Source organism: Anomalospiza imberbis, chromosome 1 (assembly GCF_031753505.1).
Source record: "Anomalospiza imberbis isolate Cuckoo-Finch-1a 21T00152 chromosome 1, ASM3175350v1, whole genome shotgun sequence".
Taxonomy (NCBI): domain Eukaryota; kingdom Metazoa; phylum Chordata; class Aves; order Passeriformes; family Viduidae; genus Anomalospiza; species Anomalospiza imberbis.
The window spans coordinates 60,463,905-60,483,750 of NC_089681.1; the positions used below are offsets into that span (position 1 = coordinate 60,463,905).

At 41.9% G+C, this 19,846-nt stretch overlaps 1 protein-coding gene across 2 annotated transcripts in view; it reads left to right on the forward strand.

The window, feature by feature from the left end:
- Positions 1-19,448, forward strand: part of PARD6G (par-6 family cell polarity regulator gamma) — a 65,086-nt gene extending 45,638 nt beyond the window's left edge. For both annotated transcript variants that reach the window (XM_068194164.1, XM_068194172.1), the window contains exon 3: positions 16,650-19,448. In XM_068194164.1, the coding sequence (XP_068050265.1) occupies positions 16,650-17,509 (860 nt within the window). In that variant the 3' untranslated portion in view covers positions 17,510-19,448. The remainder of the gene's footprint in view (positions 1-16,649) is intronic.
- The last annotated feature ends 398 nt before the right edge of the window (positions 19,449-19,846 follow it).

Consider the following 19,846-nt stretch of genomic DNA (forward strand, 5'->3'; position numbering starts at 1 on the left):
TCCACAGTGTAAGAAGTCTGAATGTTCTTGCCGTGCTTGGCTGCCTTACCTTGCCCCTAGACTGCAAGGCTTGATAGAGAAGTTGAATTTGGAAGCAGTTTTGTCAGGTGGTGGTGCTGGCTGCTGCTGAACTGATGAAAACTGGCAGTAGGCAGAAGAGCTGGCAAAGCCCCCGTGAGAGGAATTGTGGTTCAGAGTTTCAGCCAGTTTTAGTGACAGCTTAGTCATCTAAAGAGAACTTGCTGTGCAAACATTCTGCCTAAACCAAATTCTCAAACTTTACAAGTTACTCCAATTGTAAATGTTCTATCAATCTGGTCACTTTCACTTGTTTACCTCTGTTGTAATGTGAAGGATTTCATGAAGTGAGTGTAGTGAGAACACTATTATAGAAAGGCAGACTTTCTCTTGAAGAGTTTGCAAATAATCATGGTTGGTGATAATTGTGTGCTGACAATATCTGCATAAGCAATTAATTCAAACTGCAATAACTGCAAATATCTGTTAGGGACGCTTCAAGTGTACTGCTGCCCCATGGGCTGATACCTCAGAAATGGAAATCTGAAAGTGAATTTCAGAAAACTGTTTTCTCATAAGAAGAAATGAACATGGGTCTTGTAAGGCTGCCTTCCTTGAGTTTGCTGAAACAGTTTCTGTTGGCTTAGAAAATAAGGATGCTTGAAGTGCCCTCACAAGTGGGCAGCAGAAACATAGTATTTTATTAAAAGAAAATGAGACTCTTGCAAAGCTTTATTTTGTGGGTTTGTGGCTACAGTGTTAAAAGCCTATGACACCTTTGTTTCTGCCTGTTAACCTGTTGGCAGCTGATAGGGCACAGAGTATACACAGTAAAGGAGAAAAAACCTGGGAATTTAAGCATTTTGGTCAAACTGTTGTGCCTTACTTTAAGTCTTATTTAAGGCATCTATAAATTCCATAGAGGAATAGGGGAGAGTTTGTACTCATGGTTGCTTTCTTCCATTTGTGGCCTTAAGGAAAGCATCCTAGAGATTTACAATAATACACACAAAAAAGGCTTGAAAGGATGTAGTATGTAGTCTATTGTCAGACAGTTTTGAAACTTAGAGAGGAGCAAAGGTGACATGTCTCCTGATTTCTGAATCAATGCAGTGGAAGGGGTTTGCATCCTCAGTTTTTTGCAGACCATTTTGAAAACATGCAATTGTTGCATGTGATACTTGCTCATACAAATGTCCAGCTTTTTATAAAGCTTTTCTGGTAATGAAGACTGTTGGCATGCTTTGGAAAGAATAAATCCTCTGAGGGTAATAGCTCTGTTAGAAGCAGACAAAAACCAGCTTAAGGGTCTTGCTTCATTAATACACTTTTGAGTGGCTGCTTAGTGATATTCTCACAGCTTCCTAGCCAGCTTTTGGTGTGACATTCATCCTAACTCTACCATGCCATAAACTTGGCTCTGTGCTGCTCCCTCACTGCTTCAAAGGTGCAGTCGATGCATCTCCGTTAGCCCTTTTTAAAAGTTAATTTTTAGCTCAAGATGTAAGTCATGTGCAGAGTGTATTTGCCATGCAGTAAGAAAGATTTCCTTAAGTGCACTGCTGAGTGTCTTTAGCACTGCTCATCAGGTAGCACAGGTGTAAATTGCTAGAGCTTATTGAGTAAACTGATGTGTTGAGAGCCCTTAATTCCTCAGTTTATTCTTAGCCTTAGCTAGCAAGTAAGTGCCACCTTGTACAGTATTAACCATCTCATTTGACACATAAGCAGTCCTCTTAATTATTCAGTGCCTTGTTTATTGATAACTACTTCAAAACTCAGTTTGACTAGTACAAAATGGTTTGGGGTGCAGGCTTTGTTTGTTTTTTCCTAATTAGCTTGGTCACACCTTGCAAATTCTTGATGATGGTCAACTGTAGCTGCTGAAATGCCTCAACCTTCCTCAGGCTGTCAAAATCAATCAGATTGACATCTCCCTGCCTCACTCCTGTCTGTGCTGAGCTGCTGTGGTTGCTGTCCTATGGGTGCCCTGTGCCACCACGCCTGGCTCCTGTTTGTAAAGGCTTCCTCCTGCTTCACAGAGATAGGCAAAGGTGGCAGCTGCTCTGAACTTCCACATTTCCAGTGTCCAAAACTCCTGCTCTGCTAAAGGCCTTGCAGAGATCAGGCAAGGACAATATGGTATTCAAAAGAATTCACCACTTGGTGTGATTCTAATATCTAGTATTCTTCTTCAGTGATTGGGGTAGCTTTTTTTTGAAGATCTCTAATTTTCAGACATATTAAATAGTAAATTATGTCTGAACTGGAAGTTTTATCACCTGAGAATTGAAGGTTCACTGTTGGCCACACTTAACTAAAAGTACTGAGACACGAGATTTTTTTAGGCTGGTAAACATAGCTGCTGCCTCACCAACTGGTGACATTATTTCCTTCTGGATATTCCCTGTTGGCCTGCAAGTCACTGCCAAGGTATATAGAGTGACTCACTCCTTGTAGTGCTTCCAAGATGGAAATTCTAAAGTCTAAGCTTGGAGGTGACAATAGTAATATTTTTTACTTGTTAGGCTAGGGGTGAGCCCAAAGGGGACACATTCATATCCAGTAACTCCCCATTTAGTGACTACCTTGCTCACAGCATGGATTTTTGTGAGGCTGGCTTTCTGTTTGGGAAATTCGCTCAGTCAAGCTTGTAGTTTTAGGGAGGATTTTATGTTGCTCTTTGGCAGAAAGCTCCCACTGTGAAGGAGCCTGGGCTGACGCTGCATAAAGTGAGGAGTCTCCTACGCAGCATCCTCCCACAGCCTGCCAGCCGGAGAGCACAGCGCTGGTGCTCTGCGGAGCAGTGGGGAGAGCACTGGGAGCTATTGGCTAACGTGATTATGAAGTTAGGAATCTCCTCCTCACTTCCTGTGGGCTGTGTAACACAAGAGCAAGACTTTTTAATTAACACAACAATCTGAAGCAAGCAAAAGAGCAGAGCTCAGCTAAAACAGTTTTCCCAGCTGTTTGGGCAAACAGATGATGTGAAATCTGGCATGTTAACTTTACACTGGCCTTTGACTGATCTGACATGAGAAGCATAAAACCAAACAGGACAATGGTGCTTTCCCAGGAGAAATATGTGTTACAAATGAGATTCTCCCTTCTATTGACTGGCTTTTTGATCTCTGTGATGCCTAGCTGATCTTGAATGCTTCGCCACTCTTTCACTATATACTTCAGGTAGTCTTAGTATCAGGATTTTCCAGATTTTTTTTTTTTCCGCAGACAAGTAGGTAATTCATAACCACAGCCCTTTTATTTCTTAAACTTTCAGTACTGTATCTGTGTATTAAAAAGTGGAGACTAAGAGTTCAAGTGGATTCCTTTCAACTAACATATCATTTGATTTGCCTGACTTGTGTGAAATGAGCTGATACAGACAATGGCAAGATGAGCTGTCTTGTGTAGAGTTTTAGTGTGATGATGTGGTTGTTAAATTGCATCCATGCAGAAGGAAAAACTGGAGCTGAGTAGATAAATACAATCTGCTTGGGTAAGGAAAAGGAGCCCAGGAAAAAAATAAAATTCTACTTGTCTGTATTATTTTTTTTTTCTCATGGCAGCTCCCTGAATTAATGTGGTGGTGTTAGCTGCTAAGCTAAGGACAGCTGTCGTTAACTTTGGAACTTGTTTAACCTGTCTCTTTGATGCTCTCTATCTGTCCTTCAGCATGGGAGGAAGCTCTGGGATCTTCCCGGTTTCTGCAGGAAGTGCCCTGCACTGATGCTTGTACAGAAAAAAAAGCGCTGCACTTTGGTTTTTGGCCTCCTTAAAACATGTCCATAACACTTAACATAAGCAGAAAACTTCCTTAACCTTGAGAGTGAGTTGTTGGTTCTTAATGTTGATCTCTACACTGCAGCTGCAAAACTGTCAAGCTGGTAGACTGTAAATAAGATGTTCCATTAGCTAGTATGTTATTAAAATACGGCACAACTTAGTGCTGAGAGTTTGTATCCCCCCCAAGAGCACCTTAGCAAGAAAGCATATTAATCACATCAACGTCAGAGCCATTGTTTTGTTTTATACTGCTATTTGTCTTCACTTTTCTTCTGAAGATGGAACACATCATTGAATAAATATTCTTGTCTTGGTCACCGTTTGGCTCCTGTTGTGGGAATTTAGTATGCATTTAGTAATACTGCCTGATCTTATTGTTAAAGATCTTGCCAATTCCTGATGCTGTCTAGCAATTTAAGTGAGGCGAGGAAAGACAGAAAAGGGACACTAGGCTTTTGTCTAAAGAAAGCAGAAGGTGTTTTTAATTCATTCTTGTTTCATACGGAAAGCAAAGATGTGATCTGGCTGCTCAGTAGAGCCCCCAAGCAGCTGAAGGTGGAGAAAGGTCTCAGAAGCAGACACAAGTGGTGAGCCAAGGTTACTGGTAGCAGTTCACTGTCTCTGGGCTGGGACACAGCTTGTGTCAAAGCTTGTCAGCTCAACAAGCACTTGCCTTTTGTATGGAGAGGATGCTTCTGTTGAAAGCATTCTTGGAAACAAACTATGCAGTGTAATGAAAATAAGTCCCAACATACCTCATCTGTTCTTTCCTGCCTTTGAACCCTGTAAATCCCTCCTCTTTCCTTTAAAGCTGCTGGGCTTTGTGTAACCTCTGATGTATTCTCCAGGTTTTTAGTTTAACAATTTTAATGGGAGCTTAGTCTCCCGTGAACAGTAAACTTTTATTTTTAGCATTTCAGGATTCACAGATGAAAAGGACTTTATGTAATTAGTCCTCTTCTGTGGGATGCCTGTGTTTAAGGTGTCTTTTCTGGAACTTGAAATGGTAGTAAATCAGCAGGAGCAATTCCACACTAAGGAGTTGCACAGCAGTAGTCTGGCTACAACTTAATTTTCCAGCTACAGTAAAATTAATGTCCTAACATAGTTTGTGCACTTAGAGTAGGGATCAGGCTGTGAAGGCTGTATGTTCTGTCAGGTAGATGTCTGCCCCTACCCCCCAACAATCAACAGGCAAATGTGGTGATGACTCAGTGTTGTCATCTCTTGTGTAACAGGAAAACTGAGATCATGAAGGGAATTCCCAGTGGCATGAATACTGGGTGTACCCCTGGCATTGGGAACCTCCGTTCATTGTGGCAGGAGATTGTTAGCAACAGAGATCAGGGCTGAACTTGAGCACTGTCTGTGTTTAGCATCTCTGGAGCAGCTGTGCCAGTCAAACCATGAGCAGAAGTGCCATCGCTGCTCCTACTGGCAGAGTTATGCTTTCATTAAAAAAAAAAAAAACTTGTTTGGGTAGAAGCTGTAGGTCTGTATTTCTGTGTTTGGTGTAACTTTGCTGGTGAAATACATGGAGTAACTGCTGCTCCCAGGAGACATGTCGATGCTCACATCTGCCAATACTGATGCTCATTAAGGAGGCAAAATGATTGCATGAGTCCTGAATTATATTTAGTAAATAAAGAAAAGTTTTCTTACATTTGAGTCAGCTTCACTTGCCATGTGTCATGTTTTGTTCTGATATTGTGGAACCTGATCTAATTCTTTAATTTCTGAATAATAGCTTCCTGTCTGCCACTCCCTTGTTTGTATCATGTGCTCATAGGAAGAAGCACTTTTTTAAAGGAAAAAGTGCACCAGCCACGAGCTTACCACACTCACATAATGATGGAGCATCTCAAAAGTGGGAAGAAAGAAGCCAGGTTTTAAGCAGAGTAAACATAGGTGGTGTACTTGGGATTTTTTTTTTCTTCTGTTTGTTTTTTCAGTGTTGCAGATCAATGCTTAATGCTCTAGGAAAAGAGAAACTTCATAGTCCAGTTAGTGGTCATCTTTGGGATAAGCCCCTCAAGTATGCAAGTGCTGTGAGTGTCAGCAGATCTTGGAGAGTCTCCTCAGATGCAAACCTTGCCCAAGCTGCAGCCTTTAATTACTTTGTGTACCTAATTGGGTATGGAGCTGTAGCCAGTGATGGAGAAAGAAATACAGCATTAAAAAAATGTTACAGAAATCAGTAACTCTACACAGCTGATCCTTCTGCCTGACTCACCATGATCCTTTAAGCTGCTTCTAAGAAAAACATGCAGATTTTACTGACAGAATTGAGGATAAGAGTTAAAGGCCTCCTGCTTTCTGATGATAGCCAGGAAAGGTTTTTGCTAATCTAACTTTAAAAGTAACAAGTTGATTTTGTTTTAAGCAGTGGAAGCCATTCTTGTATGCTAGGCAAGGCTTCATTTCTGTTTTGAGGAAGAGGGGTGGGGACATAGCTGTAACCCTCTTGCTTCATAGTGTTAAGGCAGCAAAGGAAACGAGGAGGTGACATGCTGCTGAAGCCCAGGTAAGGGCCACCATTGCACCAAGGGTTATGGGAGCCATAGAGAAATGTGCCATGCATGTGTACAAGTGTGAAGACCACAGGAATTATGATAAATATCACACTGAGAGCCTATGAGGTCAAGTTTTTTTTCTTTAAATATCTATTGTTGTACTGGAGGAAAAAAAAAAAAATATTGTGGAGCTTCTCCCTCCACCACGATGGCCAGCATGTCCTTGGCTCTGTAGGGAGGGTGTACATGGGGCAAAGACAGGCAGCCCTCCTTGGACTGACTTCTTTTTTCATCTCTTCCTCAGCTTGGGGGCAGGTGCTCAGGGTACACCAGTAGCAGTGTTCAGCTGTGCACTGGGTTTGGGATGGCATTTTGTTTCCCAAGCGGGGAGTTCTTCCCAGCCTCTCTCTGTAGAGCAGATTGGCTTTGCACACAGCTGGGCCTCTGCAGGAGTGACTGAGCTCTAGAGAAAAGTCTCCTTTGCTTCTACCCTCATGATCATCCAGGAAAATTCTGACTTTGCACTCTGCAGGCAGCTTTTACTGCTTTGCAACCTGTTCTCAGGAAAGAGGGCTTCCTGGCTTTTGCTTTGTCTATAACCGGGGAGAAGATGATTTTGATTTGTGAGGTGAGCAGCCATGTCCTCTGGAGGGGGAAGAGTGCTGGCAACTTGGGAAGTGTTAGAGGTGCAGTTTGAATTGTAATAGACTGGGCTCTTGGCTTTGCTTCTCCTTCTGTGCATTAGAAAACCGAACATTAGATATATTTATGTAGTAGGTGGCTGCAACTTTTCTGCTTTGCACCAGCAGCACTTTGAAGTTGCTCTTCCCTTGTCCCCCACCCCCTGAGGAGCCCAGGATTTTGCTTCACTTGCTGATGCTCCTTTTCAGTGCCGTCATCTCCGTGCGGGACGCGCGGGGCTGCGCTGGCTGGACTCCTTGGCGCGGACGATGACTGGCTCAGACCTGCTTCTGCCAGGGCTGCGTGCCGCTCCTCCTCCTCCTCCTCCTCCTCCTCCTCCTCCTCCTCCTCCTCCTCCTCCTCCTCCTCCTCCTGCCTGCGGGCCTGCTGCTGCCTGCCCCGGCCTGCTCCAGCCTGGGGAACGGGGGGCTGGAAAACGTGTCTCTGCAGGGCAGCGCCGCCTGTTCCTGCCCCACCAGAGCACAGGAGATAAGCTGTCTGGGATTCCCGCAGTCCCACCAGGCAGGAGGGCATCCCGGTGCATCCGGGAGGCCCAGGTGGAGGCAGGAGCCTGCCAGTGCCGTAGGGCCCGGGGCAGCCGGGGCAGCGGCTGTGTGCGGCTGATGAGAGGGCGCAGCTGTCGGGGCTGGCCACGACCGCTGTTTATCTTGTGACTAACCTGACTCCAGCCAGCAAAGTTTGGGAGACTCCCAGAGGTCGTGACATGAAAGACAAGTGTTGGAATTAATTTCTTACGCCACGCTTGTTTTGAAGCCTTTTTAATTCCATGATAAGAGGCAGAATCTGGACTTCATTTACAATCCACTGGTTGGAGGCAGGAACCAGAAAAGTGCTTTGAGAAGCACTGCAGATGTTTTTCTCTCCCTCCCCCCTTTGCAGGATGTATGTGGCATTATCACACCACAACAGTGAAGCTATGAAAATATTGTTGCGTCCTTTTTTTTTTTGAAGAGAGAAAACACAACCTTAGAAAAAATTTTGATTGCATAAAACCACATCTTTCTCTGAGAAAGTCTGGTGGCAACTTCAGAACACTCCCAGATAAAGAGTGTGGAAGAGATTGCCATTTATTTCTTTGAGACTTATATTTTAATTAAATATGCATAGTTTGGTGATTTTTTTAAAATATATTTTTACTGGGAATTTAAAGAATAAGTGAAAAGGCATTTCCTACCTTGCCTGTCTGAACTAGCTTGAGATGAATAAGGTGTTACTCAGCAAAAGAATGCGTGAGAAAGAACTACTTCAGAACAGTAAACAGTCTTTTTGGAAGTATCCTTGTTTGTCACAGATTTAATGTTTGTAGCATTTGAATGTCTCTATTGCCACCTTTGAATAAGTGCTCCCAGTTCTGGGATATCTGTTCCTTCCAAGAAGAAAAACTGCTTGCATGCTACAGAAACATGATTAGCAGGTAGCTGAGCATGGGACAATAAAAGAATTTTGATCTCTATCAGTTTTGCTTTTAGCTATGGAGGGAGGATCATCCCGGACTGGAGAGGAGGAGAGCACCTGGCAGAGAAGGCGTTATTAAGTGGCAGACAGTAGCAGAAGGGAGTGTGTGAAGTACCACACTGGCTTCGGGCTCCCCGGGTGAGCCACAAGCTGTGTTAGCTGGGTAATAGAGATCCTGCCTTCCTCAGCTCTGTTGGCTGTTGAAATGATCTTTGATGCTGATCAAGTTACCTCTGAAGAGAGGAAAAAGGCTGTATTTTAATATTTTTGTCTGTAGGATGATGGTTCTGATCAGGTTCAGTATTGCAGCCCTTAAAAATAATTTCCTTTCACCTATGCCTGTGTAAATAGTCTCGTCATGCCCATACACCACGTTTATTTTGTGCTGCCTGATGTTGTGCTGCCTTTTCAACCTACATTTGAAGCTTCTCCTGAGACTAGTATGAGACAAAAATTTTGTTTCTTTTCAGAGGTATAAATTCGTATTCTGAATTCATGTGATCCTGAGGTAAATTTTTTTATTACTTGTGGTTTTTCCAAATATTGCAGCTATGAAAAATAGAATTATATTCTCCTGAATTTGCTCTTTGGCTCAATCTGTAAACATTCATGCCTTCCACACTTTAGACTTGTGCAAGAAGTCATATTTCTACTACCAATTGGGAAACTGTTGTATCCAATATTCACTTGATAAAATTTACCACTTTTTGTGTCATTAATGAGATTTTTATTTTATCTGCACTAGCTAATAAGAGTTATTGCAGTTTTGTCTCACATTTTATTTTGCATAACGCATACACATTTTCTTTTAGAAAAAGCAATTCCTTTAGTGCCTGTTTGAGGGAGCAAATGGTGTTCCCCTCAATTGCCTGATCTGAGTGAATAGGACAGTGTTTGCAGGTGAAAAATTGAGTGGTTGAAGTAGAATAATTAAAGGTTGCTTTTTAATAACTTTAAATCTTAAATGATAACTTGCTGAATAGATTGAAATTATCGGTTGGGGAGGGTGGTTTTGCAGGTGATTTTTTTTGTCCCCCCCAAACATGTTTGAATAGGATTGATAGCCCTCCCATTTTGGTGCCATTCAGCTGGATGAATACAGTTGTTGATGGCTGCTGGGAGTTTCGTGGTGCTAGGCTTCTTTTGGCAGGCCAGCAGGAAAGCTGCTTAGGGGTGATGCTGTTGCCCTCTGCGTGCACCACCGATCCAGTACTGCTGCCGAGTGTCCTCACTGCTGACTGTCCTAGGAAGCCAGCTCACCATCAAAACCTCCCGGGCAGCACCTGTGACCTGGGATGAACATAATCATGATTGATATCTGAGAAGTGCAGCAAAAACATGACTCCTCCCAACTTCCGACTGACCTCCTGCAGGAAGTGGGAAAGATTAACCAATACTTTAAAAAAACCTGGCAATGAAGCCAAAGCTCAAACCCCACAATTTTCTAGTGCTGCAATAACGTAATCTTGGCATAATATGGTTTGTGGAAAGCAGCAAAGGGAGAAAGGCTGTTGTTTCTGGCATGTTTTAGGATAGAAGAGAAGTCACATATCAAACTTAGAGGAAGAAAACTCTGAAAATCCTAGTAATCACTATCTGCACTTCCACTGTAAAATTTGGAGTCCTGTAGTTTATGGGACAGTTTGGAGAGCTGGGTTTTGATATTTCTGAGGACAAGGATAACTTTGGGAGGCACATGCCTGGGTGCTTGCTTATATTTGGTAGCACCCATCTCTTCCAAAGGCCTCACTTCTTTCATGGGACAAACTTACAGGTCGTGCTTCTGCTCCATTGAAGCAGGTCTGGGAGTCAAAAATAAGGGCCTCCTGCTGGAAAAGGAAGGGGTTCAGCAAGAGAACAGTGGCCTCTCATGACAAGCAGTGAGAAGTGCAGGAGGCCACACCAGCAGCATAGGCTGAAGTCCCAAGGAATTGATTGTCTCCATCTCAAGGCAACCAGCTTAGAAATGTTTTTTTATACTTGTCTGACACTTTAAAGAGACTGAGATTAATGCAGTTCTAGTTTTGACTGCTGTAACATGCTAAACCAAAAAACAATATAACGTTTACCTTCTTGAAAGAAGGTAAGATATTACAAGTTTATAAACATGCTGGAAGCAGAGATACATTTGTATGATACATCTGTGTTAAGTTTTTATCCTAACCTACTAATGAACACTTCCTAAGTAGGAAGGCAAATTTATCTCTCTAGTACTGACTGAATTACTGGAGAAAGAAGGTTGCCTTTTGCAACTAAAAACTGCAGTTTATAAGGCATAGTTCCTGCTTCAAAAGTCCCGTTGAATGTTAATGATAAACATTAACATTTAGTTGGTCATCTAAATGTTGATGAGATCGTGTCTAGTTTCTTCTGATACTTCTTCTGATATGAGGGGAGAGAGGGAGTGAGTATGTGTGTGGATCTGTGCATGTGTGGGACACATTACTTAATTTTTGACAGAATAGCAGCTACAACTTCTTTACCTACAGTGTGTTTTTTTTGTTTGGTTCACCCAGAGGTTTCTGGCAGCAGTATGGCCAGATTTTTTTTTAATATTCCTGCAACACATACAATGCAATGTTAGCATTCAGATAACCTTCTTTTTCCCGCCATTAAATAACCCTTGATGAACAGTATTGGCAGTGGTCCTCCCCCCAAGTCATAGTTCATTTTGTATCTGTTTCCTCTTAAATCCCTTTGCATGCAGTCAGCCTTACAGGTCATAAATGAGAGACTGCCAGCTTATTTGCTGTCTGATTGCTTTCACAAATGCTTCTGGTGTTGATTTTTCTGAGAAAATAGAAAGGTATTGCAGTTTCTGTCAAACATGGACAGTGTTTGTAGCCGGGACACAGAAAGGTAGAAGGGTTAAACATGACACATTGCCTTGAAGTGGCTTTATGACTGCTGCTAATTTGAATGCTCAGTAATAGAGATCTGTTGGATGGAGGGGTTACCCTTCGCTATTAATGACTCATTGGCCTCCTTCCCAAGCTGCCTGAAGTGCCGCTCTCCCTAGTGGAAGTAATTTTGTCTTTGAAGTACTTTCCAGGGCTGTCAACTAACGTTCCACAGTTCCCAGAGGAAATAATAAGCCATGAGTGCATGTACACTGAAAATGTAGAGTCTGAAACAAACTATTCCTATAGGAGCCTGGCAGTCTGCTTCTCTGTGGAATTCAGCTTGTTTATACAATCTTATCTGGCTAAGCTTTGGTATTTTATCTGGCAGGCAGTTCCTATGAAAAGCAGCTGTCCAAGCAGTGGGAGTGGTGCTCCTGGTGGTTTTTTCAGGAGGTCTATAATTTCTTGTTTCATGTAAATTACAGAAATACAATACTCTCTTGACTACAACCAAATGCTCTAAGCAGTTTTCTTAGCTTTATAAATAGCCCTTTAGTATGCTCTGCTGTTATGTCCTCTGTGACTTAACGATAGGATTTGTGATGCCCACTAGGAAGGTGTAAGGTGTTTGGTAAAGCCACAGGCTGACTACAGAATTGTTAGAAGAGCACCTCAAAGTTGTAGATTTTACAGGTATGTTTTTAACCACCATCATGGCCATTGTGAAGAAAGTGAGCACAGTCTCCATCTGTGCATGAAGGGATCTGTAAATGTATCTTCTCTAACAGAAACGTCCCTATGGGTAAGTAGGTAGTTTTAAAAAAACCCAAAAACACCTCACGACCAAACAGATAGTGACAGAAAAGATTCAACCAAAATACTTCAGATTTTGTGTAACTCTTTAATAGAGAAAATGTTTCTTCAAATGTACCGAAAGCTGAAGCTTTTGGGGAAAAGAGCAGCTATTCAGTGCCTACAGAGGAGTTTGAGGTATTTTTTGTGTAGCTTTGGGTTGCAGATTCAAGTAAGAGAGAATTGAAAAGGTCAGGAGTTCTTCTCCAACTGTGGTAAATTATGTTCCCCATCTCTTTTTACAGGAACAGTATTTTCAGTCAAGAGCAAATTATGGGCACAAGTAAAATTCAGTCCAAGTCTGTTAAAGTTTAGTGGTTATCCAGGATTATCCATCCAGTTTGTAGTACATTTTATCTGAAAGCACTGCATCTTGTAGATTAAAATGATCCATGTAATCTGACATATTCCGAGAAATGAGGGACATGGTTAGGACCAAAAAGACTAATTCTCCCTCTATCACCTGTATGTAAGTAACATCTAAGTCTGGCCTCCTTTGAGACATAAGAAAATATGAGACCCTGTAAGATTCAGTGCTTTAAGCATTGTTCAGATGTGCCATCTGATGCCACTTCTCTTGCTAGTATACATGCAGAGTTCTACAGACCCCTTCTGTTCTGCAAAAGGGGAATTTGATACGGCAACAAATGAAAAATGAGCTTTGTTTGGTTCCATATGGTACATTCTGGTCTTGCCTGAAACCTGGCATCAAGCACAGTCCATTTCTTTAGCTGAAGTGGCATTCCTGGTGGCATTCCTGCTTGCAGTCCTGTATGGTAAGAAACTCAAAGCCTGTCAAGTTGCTGACCTTCATTAAAAGTGCGTCATCATAAATTTTGCACTGATAGTTTCCATTTCAGCCTGCCACCTGCCACCTGAGCAGTTTAGTACTGGAAAGGGATAGTACACATTTTTGTGACCACCACATAGTTGATAAAAGTGAATTATGTTGGCTAACTTCTCCCAGTTCCCTTGTGAAGAAGGAAATCTTATTTTCATTTTGGTAGAGATTGATGACTTTCTGCTGCCACAGCAACAACTAATGATGTTAAACTTCAGTTGACATACTTTTCTTTATTCCTACAGCAAGAGTAGTGGTTCTAAATAACATTGAGGGTGTAGCTGTTTTGTTCTACAGGATTGTTTTGTTTTACTATTTTTTTATTTTAAGGTGATGTCTAAAGTGAATGTAACTGCTAGAGAGCCAGTTATCTTGAATTCAAGTAATGTAATAATCCCTGTATTGTCAAAGAGCATGTATTCTGGATTTTTTTTCTAGAAAATAAAGTTAGTATTTTTTTCTTAAAAACTCTTCAAATTAGCTTTCATTTCTCCAACCTGTAATAGCTTTTAACAGTTTTTACCTGTTATAATTAGATTTCATCTTCCTCATATAGAACCCCATTTATAGTTGGAATTGGAAACTACTGCTTGGCACTGTTTTAAAAACAAAAACTCCAGTCATCAGCAGGACATGGACTTCATTTCTTAACATAGTCCAGCCCTGTAATACGAAATCCTAGAACAGTCAGTGGTCCCACACTGAAGGTAACCTGCATCACTTGTAATGTAATCCCTGCTCATACCTGGTTTGTGTTTGGAGGAAAAAGTTAGCATTTTTGTGGTGAGATGGGCTTTTTGTTATTAAAGGGGGTGGTTGTTTTGAAGCTGTTCAGAGGTTAGGAATGCTGGCAATCATCTGGGGAGACTGGTTAGTGGGCTGAGCACAGGTGAGGAGGTCACAGGCACAAAACAATCACTTCTTTTGTGCCAGTGCCCTGCTGGTGGTTCAGCTCAAGGGAGATGCTTCAGAAATTACTTATGTGTGTTAGGAGGGCCATTGTACTTCTGTGACTTTGCTACTTTATCATCACAAACTTGCATCTTGTGAATATTAACTCTCTAGATTGTTGTTAATTTAAGGGAAAGAAGACAGTTTTGTCAACAAATACTCACAGATTAATTATTTGGTAAAACTTTTGCAAGTTTGCCCATAAAGTAAGAAGGTATTAATATACTTAGAGGGAGGTAACAGCTACCTGCGTGCTTCCAGGGGATAGATGGCTAACCAGGGCATGTGTTTCATTTTACCTGCAGTGCAATCAACTGTACTGACCTGCCTAATTTTCTGAGTCTTTAGGGAATGCAGATTTTGTTTTAAGCTTTTTTGCCAGTACTCCTAGAGACAGTCTTAAATGCATAAACCCATGTGTAATTTTAATTGGCATCTTAAACCGAAAATTTTGTGATAAAGATTCTCTTGGACCTTAAGGCACAGCACTACTGTTCTAAAGCACTGTATTTCAAGTAAGGAAGAATTCAGATTCTAGATCTGAAGCCCCAGGTTGTTTTCATAGGACTGCCACGGAAATTTATCAGTGAATTGTGGGGGTGAGCTGGGCACAGTGCTGGAGACTGTGGTGATGAAAGATATCTTTTTACAAGCTAAAATATTTGTTGTGAACCTTTGGAATCATCCATCAGAAGTAGCTGAATGTAGATGGTGATCTTGTTGATGGAGGAAGAGGAATAATGACCTGGCTTTTGCTGCAGTAATTGGCTACTGTACTCAAAAGGGTAGTCACTGCACTGACTGTTCACCAGGTGGGTTTAAGAAGGTGCCATCTCTCCACAGTCACTGTTTTGGCTGTGAATACCCTCCCAGAAACCAGTTTGGAGCTTCTTGTGTTTGGGTGATTTTAAGGACTTCCAATCCTGTGCCTCACGGGTCTAAATAACACAATGGGCCTGTATAGCTGGTACAGCTCTGAACATCCTGGGAAGAGAGAGAAGAGGTGAATGTGAAGTTAAACACGACAGATTTGTCCAAGGAATATCTTCATTTCACATAAACTTTTTCTTCAGGGTGACCTTCCAGATGCCATGTGATGTCCTCAGGGTTACTATAGCCAGTGTAAATAAGTTATAGGAGAATGCAGAAATAATCTTTCTGAAGTCTTTAAATTATTTTTTTTCCAGCCCGAAGGACTGTGTAGGATCACTGTATAACTTAAGACTGGAAGGGACCACCTCTGGAGCCCACTTAATCTAACACCCTGCTTCGAGGAGGTTCAGTTAGGTCAGGTTGCTATTGACCACTTTTTTTTAGTGTTCTCTAATTAGTGTAACTTAATGTCACTGGATTGAAGTCTGTCAATAATACATCTTGAAAGTGGACTTGAAAATGAAACCTTGCAAGACATAAAAATGCAATTATAAGCTTGTTTTTACTAACACCCTTTTCCCTCCTCCAACCTTTATCAGGTGTTGTCTTACTCTTTCAAACATTGCTATGCAAAGTTCATTTGTCAGAGAAGCAATTTTCTTAGGGGTAGTTCTGTAATTGTGCTTTGTATGGTACTGCTCAACTGCAAGTCTGTTAGTTTATCTGAAAAGTATGCTTAAACTCCTACTTTCCAGCTACTCCTACTCCTAACTTTCCAGCTAGTGCATGGTTCACGTCTAAAATATGCACAGTATTTTTGTTGTGAGATGCAGTGATGCAATTTGTACACTAGCAACTTCATGACTTAAGTATTTTTTATGCAAAGCACAACATGAACTTCTTATGTGGAATAACTTAGTCTACTTGGATGAATTAAAGGTGATCACTTTTCACATGCCCTTGGGATAAACTGCTACAGAGACTGGAATATTTAAACAATTCCTTAAACTGCAGACTCCAGAAAAGCATTTTCCTGTGAATCTTGCTCTCAAGGCAGTAGTGTGCATGTGAATCCATGTCCTTTCTGTGATCCTTAGCATACAGACTAAGGAGAGGAGTTGCCTTCTACCTGCTTCTCTTTCTGCCAGGTTCTTGCATACACACTATCTTTTGTTATATGGCACTTTTAGCACTTTTTATTGCTGTCGATTAACTTTATTGCTGAACTGAAGTAAAATACTCCAGGGAGAAAAGTGATGTAACAAGAGATGCATATTAACAAAACTCCCTTACTAGAAAAGCCTAGGCTGAAAACTTATCCAACTACTCTCTTGCACTCTTGCTTTCATGTTTGTCCCTAAGGTTAAGGCACTGTATTGGGTATTAAAACACTCCCCAATTCAGACTTTTAGGTTAGGAATGCCCACTTGAGAAGTATGTGTAAGATTACAATCCAGCTCTGAAAATACAGTCTCATGTCCAAAATGGTGTAGCAGGCTTGCAGCAAGAAATTGCCTTCTGCACAGCTGATAAGAGTTGAGAATCAGAAGTCTCTTTTCTCCAAAACATGGAAGAAGTATGGGGAGTCATTGTAAACAATTAATTCATTCTAAGTGTTGTGCTGGACATAAAGTGAAACAAAGATTAGAGTAAATGGAAGAATTAATTTGATTTTTTTCTTACATTAGTATTATTTTTTCATATTATTATTACTTCCATATTGCTATTATTGCCTTCACTGAACCAACTGGAGGAGGAAAATGCCCTGCAGACTGAATTATTCTGTTTGATTCATTGGTACTGTTTCTCTTTCAGACGAAGTGGACTACAGCAATTTTGGGACCAATACACTGTCGAGGAAGAAGAAGGCTCTGGTGACACTGCGCAATGACAACCTCCGCCGGCGTCCCCACATCAACATCAGTATGCCTCATGATTTTAGACCAGTGTCTTCCATAATTGATGTGGACATTCTCCCTGAAACACACAGGAGAGTGAGGCTGTATCGACACGGGTGTGAGAAACCCTTGGGGTTTTACATTCGTGATGGCACCAGTGTAAGGGTGACTCCTCACGGACTGGAAAAAGTTCCCGGTATCTTCATCTCCCGTATGGTTCCTGGTGGCTTGGCAGAGAGCACAGGCTTGCTGGCTGTGAATGATGAAGTCCTGGAAGTCAATGGCATTGAAGTAGCAGGAAAGACTCTTGACCAAGTCACAGACATGATGATTGCCAACAGCCATAATCTCATTATCACAGTCAAGCCAGCAAACCAGAGGAACAATATTATTCGGAGCAGTAGGATGTCTGGTAGCTCTGGCCAGTCTACAGACAGCACTGCGAGTCACCATAGCTTGCCTACACCCCACGTGCTGCAGAACTTCCACCCTGATGAAATGGAGAGTGACGAAGAGGCTGACATTGTCATTGAGGGTGGTCTGGAGCCACAACACATTCCTAAACTGCACAGCCTTACTTCCAGTAGCCTCTCTCGAATCAACGGTAGCAGCCTTAGCCACAGACTTCAAAGGGACCTGGTGCTCAACAACAGCTCTGGCCGAGAAAGCAACGGCAACATCCACAAATTACTCAGTTCCTTAAAAACTGATCCCCGACACAGTCTGGTTATCCCCAGAGGAGGCATTGAGGAGGACGGAACAGTCATTACACTTTAGTAGCAATTTCTGCAATTCTCCTTACAGTCTTAAGTGCCAATTGGGACAATCGACTCGTGCAACACATGCACGAAACAGGGAGCTGATATTCTCACAGACCTCACGGGTGCAGAAAATCGTTGCTTTCTAGGAAATGTGGCATCTGGAGTTAGACATAAAACTGTCATGCACTGCAAAATTTGTCAGGAGAAAGCCAGAGTGCAAAACCTGGTTTATGTCCCAGCCCTGAAGTGAGAACACAAATTTGTTTTAGTTGGTATAAACCTAAGCAGTCTTAACAGGCTACCCATGGCAGTGTTATATACTCGGGTTTGAAAGCATGGATAGATGTATTTATACATGCATATATATGAATTAGATTTTAATAGTAACAGACATGTCTATTTGAAGTGGAATCTGGTTTTCTTCTAATACCAGCTGAGGAGAGTGCTTCTTAATAGCTATCCCGTCTTCTTGTGTTACATACAGCCCTTCTGCCGACCTGTTTACACCGTCTTTTCAGCGTTATGTCTAATCCAGACGAGCTCTGTAAAAGCAGCTGTTTCCTATTCCGGTGGCAGCAGCGTTCGGGAGACGCTGCAGACACATTTTCCAAAGGAAACGATAGAAATCCATATCCATGTAAACCCGCGTGTTTCCCCGCGGCCCGAGGGGCGGCGCGGGCCGTGGCCGCGGCTGCCGGGCCATGGGCGCCACCTGCCGGCCGGTGGGGGCACCGCAGCGGGGGCAGCGCCGCTGCCTTCTTGTATTCTCTTACCATATTTATTAGATGATACCGCCTTTTTTTGGTTTGTTCGGTTTTTTTGATTTTTTTTTCCCTCCCCGCATCATCTCTGTTTTTTTCAAAATCATGGTTCGTGTGAGTTTTTAGGCGTGCAAGCCTCAGAGTTGACACGGGTCCTTGCTGTACCTTTGGGGCAACCCGAATCCACAAGGTCTTTCCTTGACAACAGATTGCCCTGTGGAGGGAAGGGATGCTGACTGACTCTCGAGCCTGACTTAGAATAGTTCTGTTATTTTTGGACTCCTCCAATAATAAAGCTTAATGTCTACACAGGACTTCTAGAAAGTTAAAGTATACTGGATATTTGTAGAGGTCAGACACCTTTGCTGGGTGGCCAGGTGGCTAGTGAGCGACCAGTGACTGTTGAGTCAGTACCTGTCTGCTTCTGTAAACACCCTGAGTTTTATGAAAGTGGTCCAATCTAAACTATTTTGTTATATCTTGATCAGTGTAAGGAACAAAATATAAATGTTTTAAAATGTATTTTTCTACTTTTAGCTTGTGTCATTTGCTCTTTGTTTGTAACTTTGTAGTACATGAAAGCTTTTTTTATATGGTGGAATAGACATTTCTTAAATATTTTATGAATATGAAAATTCAGGAGTCTTGGTTTGGAAAAATTACATTCTGTTTTGGAATCTGTAATGGCTGGGAAAAGGATGTGTGGACTAATTCATTGTCGCTAATTTAGAATACCTGTGGAACAACCAGTCTTCTGCTCATGGTTAAATATCTTTGGGACATTGAACTTAGTTTATTTCTTTTAGATTTGCTTTAAGAGTTTATTTTAAAAGTCTTTCACTTACTCTAATTAAAACTTCTCTAGGTATCAAAGCAGCTGTAGAGCTGTACTTATTTTTCCCAGCACAGTAAGAACAGAACATTTATCCTGTTCATCTTAAAACTGTGTTTGTACTTTACCAAAGGTTTTCATTTAAAAAAAAAACCAACTGATTATTGGTGCAGTAAAACAAATGAATAGCTGGATATGCTTCAGTCAATCAGACCATCTTATCCGGAAAAATGTGTTATACCTTAAATAAGACTACTTTTATGAATAAGTGGATTTGTCTGGCTGAAGTGACTCATTTTACCTTAGTTAACTGATGAAAATGTGACCTTGTCTGCAATAAAATGTTCACCGTCTTACTTCTACTCTGTATTTTTTCCCAGTGCCTCAAGCATTTTCTATGGAATTATCTCCCCTCCCTATGAAAACAAGGTATCCCGTTTGCGTGGCTCTTCAACTATGCAACTATTTCAGTGCAGTGTCTTTTCTCGGTGCTGCTTTTACTAAAGCTTCCTTTTATTCTGATTTCCATGGGAACCAAGTAGCTTCCTACCTTCCTCATAGCGTGGCCTGCTGCAGACCTCTGGGCTTTGAGGGGTAGTTCTGGCCCCATGGAAGGAGGCCAGGATACCTCTGATGGCCACTCTGCACCTCTTTGCCTGGAGCCTGCTGGCTGTCACTGTCCGTAGAAAGCGCTCTAGTACAATCTATCCAAACCTTCCACCCCATTCATCGCAGGAGAGAGGAAGCGTAATTTGTTTCA